The sequence below is a fragment of the Orbicella franksi genome, chromosome 12, assembly GCF_964199315.1.
Source record: "Orbicella franksi chromosome 12, jaOrbFran1.1, whole genome shotgun sequence".
In the NCBI taxonomy this organism is placed as follows: domain Eukaryota; kingdom Metazoa; phylum Cnidaria; class Anthozoa; order Scleractinia; family Merulinidae; genus Orbicella; species Orbicella franksi.
The window spans coordinates 22,161,262-22,173,426 of NC_138156.1; the positions used below are offsets into that span (position 1 = coordinate 22,161,262).

General features: G+C 36.1%; 2 protein-coding genes and 1 long non-coding RNA gene across 5 annotated transcripts in view; 1 reads left to right on the forward strand and 2 right to left on the reverse strand.

Annotated features, from left to right (window-relative positions):
* LOC145463834 (uncharacterized) overlaps nt 1-704 on the forward strand; it is a 22,380-nt gene extending 21,676 nt beyond the window's left edge. For both annotated transcript variants that reach the window (XR_014041363.1, XR_014041364.1), the window contains one exon: nt 618-704. This is a non-coding gene — a long non-coding RNA (uncharacterized LOC145463834). The remainder of the gene's footprint in view (nt 1-617) is intronic.
* LOC145463832 (uncharacterized) overlaps nt 1-8,929 on the reverse strand; it is a 9,523-nt gene extending 594 nt beyond the window's left edge. Inside the window, exons 1-6 of one of the 2 annotated variants that reach the window (XM_081447627.1) lie at nt 6,949-8,929; nt 6,720-6,795; nt 4,080-4,430; nt 2,174-2,227; nt 1,523-1,554; nt 1-688 (exon numbers count right to left, since the gene is read on the reverse strand). The exon at nt 1-688 is cut by the window's left edge and continues 594 nt beyond it. In XM_081447627.1, the coding sequence (XP_081303753.1) occupies nt 552-688; nt 1,523-1,554; nt 2,174-2,227; nt 4,080-4,430; nt 6,720-6,795; nt 6,949-7,141 (843 nt within the window). In that variant the 5' untranslated portion in view covers nt 7,142-8,929 and the 3' untranslated portion in view covers nt 1-551. The remainder of the gene's footprint in view (nt 689-1,522; nt 1,555-2,173; nt 2,228-4,079; nt 4,431-6,719; nt 6,796-6,948) is intronic. The other variant, XM_081447628.1, reaches the window with a different exon arrangement.
* A 603-nt stretch (nt 8,930-9,532) lies between these two features.
* Nucleotides 9,533-12,148, reverse strand: LOC145462983 (alpha-1,3-mannosyl-glycoprotein 2-beta-N-acetylglucosaminyltransferase-like). The gene has a single exon (XM_081446672.1). It carries the CDS (start codon nt 12,113-12,115, stop codon nt 10,880-10,882), a length of 1,236 nt encoding a protein of 411 aa, XP_081302798.1. The 5' UTR covers nt 12,116-12,148; the 3' UTR covers nt 9,533-10,879.
* Between the last annotated feature and the right edge of the window lie 17 nt (nt 12,149-12,165).

Consider the following 12,165-nt stretch of genomic DNA (forward strand, 5'->3'; position numbering starts at 1 on the left):
TACCTTTCAATGGTAGGAAACCTGAAAATAACAGTTTAATAAGATAGAAAAACACCAAAGACATCATGATAAAACATAAAGGAACAAGGATGGCTAAGGATCGGGAAGATTAAAATGGATTACAAACAACGAATTTGAAAAATTGAGGCTAAACTTTTCAATATGCGCAAACCGTGACTGAGCTCCTTTAAGGACTTAAACAAATAAAGTTAAATAATGTTCCAATAAAATTCTATTTGAAAAAAATTTTTTTTTTCACAACTGAAGAAATTATTTAATATATACATTTATGTACACAAAACAATATGTGGTTTGTACAATTTATACACTGCTTGCTTATTTAAAAATGTGGGTGAAAATGTTTTTCCCCACTCTCTTGCATATTTGGCTGTAGAATTATACAAATTTTTGTGTGAATTTCAAAGAAATACACAATAAATTGAAAGGAACTAAAAACACTGAGGTTGCACTTTTTGCAACATAATTTAAATTGGAAAAACCTTTAACTAGCTATTAAATAGCAGTTTGTAAATTAATGTAATCTGTTTTAGCTAGGAACTTGAAGCCTTTTTCCTTGTCTTTTTTGTCTTCTCAAATTTTATTGTTTCTACCTCCAGCTGGGCCATTTCTGTGATTCTTGCCTGGAAGGAAGGGCTTGCTCCAATCATGGGATCTGGATATTTACATCCTGATGAACAAAGTGCAGAGATATATAAATGTAAGTACAGTGAAACCCCGTCTTATGGCTACCCCGTTAATACAGCCACCTCGTTATTATGGCCACTTTATTCTTGTCCAAACAAAAGCTTAGTCAGTCATTTCATTATTTAAAGCACCCCTTTAATATGACCACTCCATTAATAAGGCCACATTTTTGGGGCCTGTTGGTGATCGGATTAACAGGGTTCCACTGTAAGTAATGAAAATTTGAGTAGTCATGCATGCAACCAAAGGCAACAAGTGCGTTGGACCATGGATTGAGTGGCCTGTGTTCAAACCCTGGCCAGGATCATTGCCTTGTGTTTTTTTGGCAAGACAGTTTACTCTCACAGTGCCTCTTGCCACCCACGTGTGTTAATGGGTACTGGCGAGGAAGATGAGGACCAGGGCTTGAGAAAAACTTGAATTCAAGCTTGCGCTTCAGACAAGCAGCTGTCAAATTGTGCTTGCCATTGGCTGGCAAAGTCTTAATTATACTTTTTATATTTAGTTGGCAGACGACTTACCTTGAGTTGTGCTTTGCCCATTGGGCAAGTGAGAATGACAAGTTACTAGCCCAGCAGGAAAATCTACTTTTCTCAGATGACCTTACAGCACTTTTTTCAAGCCCCATTGGGAGTAACTCTGTGATGGACAAGCATCCAATCCAGGGGGGGAGTAAAAATACTCATAGTTGCTTCATGGTTTAAGAACCAGTATAAGCTCCAGCTGTGATGGGCCACTGGCGTGACACAGACTTGACCTTTTACCTTTTACAAGATGTCAAGTTTGGAATGATCTTGCAGAATTAGACATATCTTACCTTTGAGATTTAATGTTGCTTTTGTTTTCCACCTAAACAACAAAGCGGGAGAAAACGCATTTTTGTTAAATGGAATTTGAGGATTGTGAGTTTGTTTAAGATAATGTAAGGAATTATCTTCTCTTTAATCTTGAATTTATTTTTAACAAAAATTATTGCCAGTAATTCTTTTTGGGAAGATTTATGTTCAAATTATTGTTTTAATAATATTAATGGTTGTCTTTAAGGTAGATTGTATTACTTTGGGCAACACTGCATACTTTACTCAGGAAAAGGAGGGCAGTTTACAAAACTAAATTTAATTTATTGTTAAAATAATATTTAAAAAAAAAAGAAATACAGTGGAATCCCGATTTTTCAAACCATGTAATGGAAATGGACTCGGAAAATTGGAGGACAGGTTCACAAAATTGAGGGTAACTTTCTCCTATTTTTGCTAAGGGAAGTAAAAATTGCTTTGAATAATCGAGAGGTTCAAATAATCAAGGGTTCGAAAAATAGGGATTGCACTGAAAAGAATGTTTAAACAAGAATCTTTATAGTTAATATGATTCTCAACTGATGATTTTCCTTTGCTTTAATTTATCATTTGTTTGATATATTTTGTTTAAATATTACTGAAGAAAGTTAAATATAGAAATTGAAACTAACAGTCCTCCAGTTTTTGTCTTGGGCATGAGTTGAATATCTTCCTCAGATGAAGATCTGAAAAGTTAATTACACATTCACAATATTATTTAAAGACTATGAATTGCATAATAAGTTTCAAAGAAAATTGTTTAAAGCATAAAAATATGTTTTATGTTAATAGGCAATGAGATATATCTGATCTCAAAATGTTATTTATCACACATTTTAAAACCGAGCAGAATATACAACAAAATTTTAATGTCATGGCAACAGTATTAACCAGAGCTAACAGAAGAGTTTAATACTTCAAGCATAGCTGAGAAAAGATTCAATCATGTAGTTGTACATGTGTTTGTTAAGTAAGTTTTACTTTTGTTCAGCCCAAATTAATTGAGTACTTTTTGGAAAACATGAAAGCCTTGCTTATAGCTTCAATTCACAAACTTCTGACGTCTCCTATACCCATTCTAATGTTTGCATCAGGTTACACAAAGATACGTATGTTTTCTAAAATCTGGTGCATGTGTTATTAATTGAGTAAGGGTACAGTGTATGTGAGTAGAACATAGTTCAATATTATATAAGTCTCAGTGTCAACTAACAGAAGATCCCTGTAATTCTTTTCCTTTTTAGTTGATTTTATAAGTCGATCTTGGTCTGTACAACTTGAAGTTATCCCTAAACTGCAATAGCATTGAAAAATATAATCTCATGATAGATATATACTGAGCTAAGGAAATCCCCATTCTTCATAATGTACAGTTCAAGAAAATATCCATACTGCCCCCACAGAAGGGATTGGAATTTCCTGGGGGTGGGGGTTCTGCAAGACCAAAACATTTAAAGAAATGCATGAAGCTTAATTCATTTGGAATTTCTGGAGGGGTCAGGGGATCCTAGAAAAATCCCTTTGGTGGGTAAGGTATGGATATTTTCTGGAACCACACAATCCATTTTCTTGGAATTAAATTTGGTATTAAAAATGCCCAGTGAAGCGTTTCGTTGCATGAGGTTTGGATTCTTGAAACATTCCTACCTGAACAATACTAGTGATAAAGGGAGTATGGGAAGCATTGCTGACAAAGTCAGGGAAATACAGTTGGATCTGGCCAATTCAAACTTGGTTATTTTGAATTCCCTGTTATTTTGAACTCATAATCATTTTCCTTGGATCTGCCCTTTAGTCGTTTACTATCAGCTATTTCGAACTCCCACTATTTCGAACTATTTTTGGTTTCCCATGAGAGTTTGAGATAGTGGGGTTCAACTGTACTGGGTCTAGGTAAATATTGACCATTGGACCGCAGAGACATCAGAGTAAGTAGGGCTGTAAATTACTTTTAAGGTGGTTACTAACAGTTTCCAGTACTTTCCAGCAGTTAAACTTTGATGGATTGAATTACACCACTCTTTATCAAGTGGTGCTACAAATATTATGTGACACAAATGCCAAATCATTGGCGATTAAGTTGTGATTACTTTCATGGCATAATAGGTTACCACAGAAACAGTACAACATGTTAAAAAAACCTCTTAACTTTGCAAAACGTTATCACAATTCAATAATGATAAAAAATGTGGGTCATACCCTAGGATATACTGGGGATTTTTCACCTTGTTGTCACTGTCTTAAAGGAGCTCAGTCATGGTATTTTGAACTATTTTTGCCATGTACAAAATTACCTTTTAATTGGAGGAATCCTGAAAATAATAGTTTACTAAGATAGGAAAACACCAAAGAGGTAATAATAAACCGTAATGGAACAAGGATGGTTGAGGATGGAGAAGGTTAACCTGGATTACAAATGAAGACCTTCAAAAATTTAGGCTAAATGTTTCAAAAACACAAACTGGGCGTAGCTCCCCTAAAGGCATGAGTTTGTACTTGTTTATTCATTATCGCAGTAACTATTTTCTATACCCTTACCTGGACATAGGTTTAACTGGAGTCTGCCGCTGAGATGTTATTGGTATTGTTCCAATAGCAATGAGATCGGCAGTGCTACGAGGCATTGTGGGTATTGATGTGCTGCGATTAAATGTCATTGGAATCTTAGGCCCTGGCTGAAAGAAGCTACTCCTGTACAACTCAGATGAGGCGTCACTGGCAACTAGGTCTTCATTGTTTAGTTTACATTTTCCCAGTGCCAAAACTCGTTGGGTGTTGACTTCTCCTTCACTGCTACTATCAGTTGTTGTGTATGTATTACTGGGTGGACTTCTGTGGGTTACACGTTGGTGACTTTGCCGTTGATGAACACTGTTAGTTCTTGCATCACTGGTGAGACAACAAAGATCAAATGTCAAGGTAAGGTAAAGTCTGCATACGAGCCAAGTGGCCCATCAGGCCAGAGCTTATTCTGGTTTCTGTAGCAAGAAGCCACTAGGAGTTTTTCTACTCCCCCCTGGATGGGATGCTAGTCCATCGCAAAGCTACCCCAGCATTAATGTCGCCAGTACCTATTTATGCACCTGGGTGGAGAGAGGCACTGTGAGAGTAGAGGGTCTCGGCCAAGAACACAACACAATGTCCCCGGCCAGGGCTTAAACCCAGACAGCTTGATCTGGAGATAAGTGTGCTAACTACGACACCATTGCGCCTCCCATCAAATGTCAATGTAATAAACAAATAGTTATATAAGTCGGATTATTCTCACATTTTGATTGGTTTTTGCTTATGATTTATTGGAGGACAGACATATAGATGATGTCATTAACATCTTTTTTTCTTTATTATTTTATGTGAAACACGATGAGTAGATTCTGTGTTGATGTGCATCTGTTCAGCAATAGATAACAGAAGACATCAAAATGTGGTAAGTAACTTCACTGTCACTCAAGATTGCCCTAACAACCTGTGTGCCACTTGTTTAATCTTACCACATTTTGAAGTTATATTTGGCATCCATTACTGAACAGATGCATGACAACACTGACAGTAACACCCCACAATTCCTTTCCCAAGATTGGTCAACTTATAAATCACTTTACAATACCCCTTAACCTTGTCAAGCAGACAGATGTCAAGAATAAAGGAAATCAACAAATTAGGGATTGTAAATACCTAGGGAGTGTGTTGAGGAGAGTAGGGCCCGGTAGGATCCGATGTTCTTTGGGTAGTTTTATCTATGGATGAATAAAGGGTGTCGACAAGGGTCTCCTATATACCTTTAAATCTAGGCCTAATTCATTGATCACAAAAAAGAACTAATAGGAAGTTCACAATAAATGCATAAATTTATTGGATCAATGAATCATATATCACCGACACAGCACACATGTATTAAAGAGCCTCAACTGCATCACAATAAAATAATTTGACACAAAAGATAAAAGTATTGTCAATAGATGTTTTGATGCATCAAGCATCATTCTCAAGACTGAGGTTGTTAACCAAGACTGAGGTCCTTAATGCTAATGTCAAAGTTGTTATTTATGAGTTGACTTTGAAATTGAGTACATTCAAGTATGCTTGATGCATTGAAACGTCGATTGACTCTCTTGTAAAATGCTTTAACAAGCAACTCATTTAATCTAATAAAATAATTAACCCAAATGTGTTTTGTACTATATTCTGCACAACCTTATGTGCTACATAGCCAAAAAAAAAAACCGATTTTGTTGAAAGTATAATTAAAATACCATTCTACATGTGCACTCCGACTGAAAGGTGCAATCATAATCTACGTGTACCAGACTTGTTAAGAAGCAGTTTCATTAAAAAAAAAGCATAATTAAGAGCATGGAGGCAAGGATTTCCCTGGCTATTCCAAATTTCATCCCTCTGCTACATCTTTTGACATCTTACCATAAAATAATGAGGCTCATTAGTGTCAATGACTATGTACATTCTTCAGTTGCTAACCAAACATTAGATCAATCTATAATTAAAATTTTATCTTTATTTGGTTTCATAGTGACATTTAATTAAAGATTTAATATTGAGGCAGCCTAAAGTGAAGTAAATACTGTTATTTCACTTGTAAAAATTTGGATGGAACCTACTCTGGCCACAAATTAGGTGTCAAAAAAAAAAGTCTATTCAAGCTGAGCAGTAATTACGGGGACCTCTTTGTTCTCAATCAACATGGACGTGCTGACAGAAGAACAAAATTAAGTTAATTGGCGGTTATATCTGTTTTTAATTTACGTCTGATGTATTATGCGGTTAGTGCTATGACTTTTCTGTAACTTTTTTTTGAGTCAGTGTGGTAATAATTTTAGACCGATGTACATATTTAAGCTTTCATAATCACACTAATTGTGCAACGCCGGGATACCCATGAATATCGGCTTACAAAAAACTTGGTAACTTTTTGCAGATAAATTGAACGAAAGAACGACTATCATTAACGTTTTAACTAGCCAAAACGATGATCGAACGACAAACGGAAGCAAGAGTAATAAACAAATTTCTTAGCCGGTCCTTGTCGTGTGAAAACTTAAGCCTTTAAGTATTATATTTGTCTTCTGACAATAAAATGCTTCGCGGATGTTTTTGCACCACTCCAGTAGGGTGTCGTGCGTGAAAAACCTTCTAGTCGCTTCCATCCGGCGAATAACTCACCTCGAGTCATTTCTTTTCTTTTGTTGGACAGGTACAAATCCAGTATCTGTAATTCTTTTATCCACAGTCAGAGGTTCTGCATGTAAATAGAAAAAACAAACATGTCATAATCTTCTCGCTCATAAAATAACGAGATTCCGGTTCAAATTAAGCTATATTTTTATGACATTTTCTCGCGATCTAAAGTAGATGAGGAATAGCTGAGCCGAAATGAAGGTATTATACTCACTTAAAACGTATTTCTGTCTTGCTTGACAAAATCGGCGAGGGCTGTGAGCTGCCATGAAGGTATCGAGTGAAGTAAATGGAGTTTGAGGAGGCCGCATTCTTAACGTAACCACATTGCTCGAAGTTGAATCTTTCCAAAGCGGAGAAACACAGGTCCGTGGGACAAAGTTATTCCTTTCCCTGCCCTGTGCCATGAACAAGCTTTGGAGTCACCTCCAAAGCAAGAAATCTAACGGCGAAACCATGGAGAAGTCGAACTTTTCGTGATCACATCCTTGCCGTCCGAATGCTTCTTCACTTCAAGGATTTTATGGTAATTTCTGCGCCCGCGTCTCTTGGGATCCTTATCTCCTAGCAACTAGTGTTCTCTGAGTTCACTCGTCACCAGTCCTTCGCTGGATGTTAGGCACCTTCAAAGGAATCTGGAAGTACACCTTTTGCTGTTCATTTACAGAAAATAAACATTCATTTGTGTCCAAATTTCTTTCATTATGGTGAATAAACTCTCATTAACACCAATATGACCTTCATTTGAGCGTAAGGAACGTTCAAGAATAACATTTACATATGTATTAACATTCAAAATCATCAAAAGATAAACAATACCTTCATTTGACATTCATTGACTGTAAATGTATTTTCATTTTGGTTGAAATAAAATTCGTTGTCTCGAAACGACAATCATTTACACTTTAGGACAATCAGTTTTCAACAAAAGACTTTCAATAACACAATTTGCATGAGAACTCACAATCAATTACATTATTATGCAACCATATCCATGAAGGTAACAATCTTTAGTGCGGTAAGGCAAACATTACCGTGTTTTCACCAAACGTTAAGAGAAAACAATCGCTCATTCGCGCAGTTCTTTTGAACAGAGATATCTCGCCCAATTTTCCTCGAAATTTTGATCATAGAACAAGGGACCATATGTACTTTTTTTTTAAACATATTGTCACAATCCTCCCTTTCCAGATATATGTAAATTCGGCCACTTATGAAACTTTTTGCGTACAACTCAGAGGGCGCACTACATGTACATGTACAGTATACGTGTGTCATAGTGACAGTTAGATTTCTCCAGAAATGCCACGAAGAAATAGAATCCCATTTGAACACCGCGAAAGGATAGTCAGGGCCTTTGAAGATGTCAAAAGAGACGAAGCAAGACGCCAGGGAATTGCTCTGTGAAATTATCGCACGCAGCTGTTGCAGCAAGCTCTACAACGAAATATTGGTACCATTACGGTTTCGTTTCATGCAAACGTATTTGCCACGATGCCTCAATAGTGAGGCAATTGAAGGATAAATCGTTCAGCGAATTTGATATTCTATCTTTCAAAAATAAATGTTATTATGGCTGTAATGTTTGTCTCGCCGCATTAAAGATTGTTACCTTCATGGATATGGTTGCCTAATAATGCAATTGAATGTTAATTCTCATGCAAATTGTGTTATTGAAAGTCTTTTGTTGAAAACTGAATGTCCTAAAGTGTAAATGATTGTCGTTTCGCGACAACGAATTTTTTTTCGACCAAAATGAAAATACCTTATCAGTCAATGAATGTCAAATGAAGGTATTGTTTTTCTTTTGATGATTTTGAATGTTAATGCATATGTAAATGTTATTCTTGAACGTTCCTTACGCGCAAATGAAGGTCATATTGGTGTTAATGAGAGTTTATTGACCATAAAGAAAGAAATTTGGACACAAATGAATGTTTATTTTCTGTAAATGAACAGCAAAAGGTGTAAAAAGCTAATAATTTACCATTTACGTTTTACAGAACTTTATTTTTAGATAAAAATCGTTCACTCACACAACTCTTACCATTCTAGAAACAAATCAAGAGGTGCTCAAAAGAATGTGAGGTGGATGCAAACACTAAATTTGTTCTTTTCTTGTTTCAATACAAGTGGGGAAGGGGATAGTCTAATATTTCCACCCCTTTGATGAGAAAAATTTTTTTTGAGCTTTTAGCACCAAGCGTTAACAACAAGAGTTTCTCGTTACCATTAAGTGGGGAACGTTTTGTACTCAAAGTCTTTTAGTAATGAATTAATAATTCAAGTGAAACAAAGGAAACAAAAAAAGGTGACAGTGAGTTGTTCAGTATGTGATCTTAATTAGCAGATTTGTTTTTACAAATTATTGTATATGAAACATTCAAGATGGGTTTCACAACATTTCCAAATGATTCATTTTCTGTCAGAATTACTTCACATCATGTATCTTGAGCTAGCTGTCTTGGTAGTGATTAAAGATTTGATTAACATTTACCTCAGCTCTTGAGTTTGATGTATTATGTCTGAGCTGGTGAAGCATTTTCAGCCAATGACAAATACAATTTTGATGTTTTCATTTTCATTATTCTTCTTCTTTTGAAATGAACAGCTTAACAAAACGACACAACTTGCCAATTCAAAACTCAAATCTTGATTAGATTATTACATGAATGACAGGACTATTACAGTGAAAAATAAAGTCAAGGATGGTTCATGTGGTATTTTGCTGTGGTGAAAATCAGGAGATCCTCTTACATACAGTAGTGATTGAGTTCAGTAACACCTCATGTTGACTCCCATGACCAGGCATATGTACTTTTTATTTGAAAATACAAGGTTAAAATGGCACTGAATACAGCGTACAAAACCTGTTAAATGTAAATATATATCAGTTTCACAGGTTTGAAAAATACAATAATTTTATTGCCTAAAACAGTAATGGCTATTTTTTTTATCAGGATTAAGATTTAATTATGATAATAAATTTACTCTTTAGAAGTAATTAAATAATTCAATCTATTTTAAATGTCTTCATCTCTTAGTCTGTCTCATCTGCCACCAGACTGTGTTTACATAAACAATATTCCTTGCACACTTGCAATATTAATTTTGAAATATATCATGCCAGCACTTTTCAGGGGTATAATGAACACCTCTGTAAATCTAGAAAAGATAGATATATATATATTTATAAGGGAAAAGTGATTTTAACAATTAAATTGACTGGTTTGACACTCTCTAGCCTTTCCCCTTGATCCTACTATCATCATAAAGGTTGACAAGTAAATAACAGAAGTTACTAAATACTTCATGTTTGTTCATGTGTAGATTTATGAAACTGTTCCCTGGATAACATGGAAAATGAATTTTCAAAGCTGCTAATATTAAAAATTTCTTAAGGGGGAATGCCCCAAAGCCCCCACGTCTAATGGCTCTTGGGACTTGATTAACTTTCTCTTCAGTGTGTACTCCATGAAAAATGTTCACTTTAGACATCTCCAATATTGCCCATGGCAGCTTAGGTGTAGGTAAAAAGCTCATGAGTTGAACTACAGACAGTGGAATAGTGATTTTTTGAACCACTAAGGGAGGAAAATGGGAAATGACTGTGGTTTGTGCTATTAAAAGGCTAAAAAAAAAAATGAGTTTCAAGAAATCAGAATTCCACTATAATAGTATTTGTAACAAAGTTCATATTGCTGCAATGAATGTATGATTTTGTACACATAAAAATAGTAATTATGGTATAAGAGTTATGGACATTGAGATTTTGGCCCCAAATTTTTTAATATTCATGTTTGTTTCATTTAAATTGTTCCCAGTTTGGACGATCCTTGACCTTTGTTTCAGTCTAAAGTTACTTTCACACAACACAAAAGTATATGAAGTATATATGGCATAGATCCTTACAAGGCTGTAGCCAGAAAAAAATTTATGACTGAGACAATGTCCATGAAAAAGTAATTTTGTTTGACTGAGCTTATGTCCATGATTAAATTCTTTTCCTTGATATTAGGGTGATTATGAGAACTATAAAATACAAATGGGAAAAAAATGACTGCGGTAAGTGTCTTGGTTTGCCCGTTACTAGCTATAGCCTTGCCTTTAAGCCTACATGTTCAAGGGCACTGCCAAAATTTCTATCATTCATGGAATTCATACCCCCTCCAGTGCCTGGGTGGTGCTAAATAAACCCGCAAACCTCTGTAGATAAAGCTGACTACACCTTTATATGCCATTCTTGGTACTCCAGCTTTAATGTCACTCATTATTCCCAGCTGATTTGCTAAAGACTTAAAAACCTCATCTGTCTCATACTGGACCCTTACAGAAGGTGCAGGTATCACCTTACCAGAATGAAAGTAGTCAAATGAAACCAAAGGTGATTTGTACACAGTATTGAAAAACCTTGGATCATATTCCTCTTTGAGAAGAAATGTCAAGTTTCTTTGAGTAAAAGGATAAAACTGATTGTTCAGCGTAATGTATTTGAGATGCTCATCAAAGAACTGTCCTCGGCTGACACCTATTTTTCCAAATGTGACTGCACGTGGGATTTCTGGTCGTATGCATGCACGGTCACGCCTCTGTGCTGGATGTCGCATCCAGTCATCCCAGTACGCTGCCGGCCACTTTGGAGCAAGCTCATCCCAAACAGATTTTTTAAGCATCCACCCGAGCCCCGGAAAGAAGTCACTGCGATAAAGCAAATCATTACCCCTTACTTTTCCTTCTTTACCATTATCATTCCACGCTGACACACACCAAAGGGTGGGGTCTTTTTCTAACAACCCCTTAGTAGCTTCAAAGTATTCAAAGAAATCGGGAGCCACCTCGAGGTCATCTTCGACTATAATAACAGTGTCTTGCTGCAGCACGTCGAAAACTTGCGACAAAGCCCATTTATAATGTCTCGACAGTTTGTAATAACCTTTTAAATGACCCATAGCCTCAGGGACGGCGATGTCGGATAAATCAGGATGTTTTATATACATAAGTTTGTCCCTGTAATTGTTGATAACTCGAGCTGTTTCTTCATGCCCGCAATCTTGGCTGACAATTACAGGGAACTTCTTTTCCGAAGGGCGATGTCTCAGTAAACTGTCCAGGCATCTTTCTACTTCAGGTCTGTTACAAGCGATTACAAGTACAGCTGCGACTGTTTCTTCAGTATTCTGCTGGGTGTTTAGTCTTCCGTGTGAGTTTGCATTTTCTCTATTTCTGTTCAAGTAGTAGAGACGATCCCGGAAACTAGATGGATCGAAGGTTGCTTGTTGGACGAGCCCGACACGACGAGATTTTATCCACAGAAATGCAATAAAGACGCAAACAGACAAGACTACAATGAAAACTCTGCGGTTGAGTTTTATGGTATTCATATCGCCATAAACAAGTTGAAGCCAGCTTGGCTAATATTTTTCATACCATA

Excerpts from the sequence above, each read along its gene's own strand:
- LOC145462983 (XM_081446672.1), bottom strand. The coding sequence starts at position 12,115 with ATGAATACCATAAAACTCAACCGCAGAGTTTTCATTGTAGTCTTGTCT.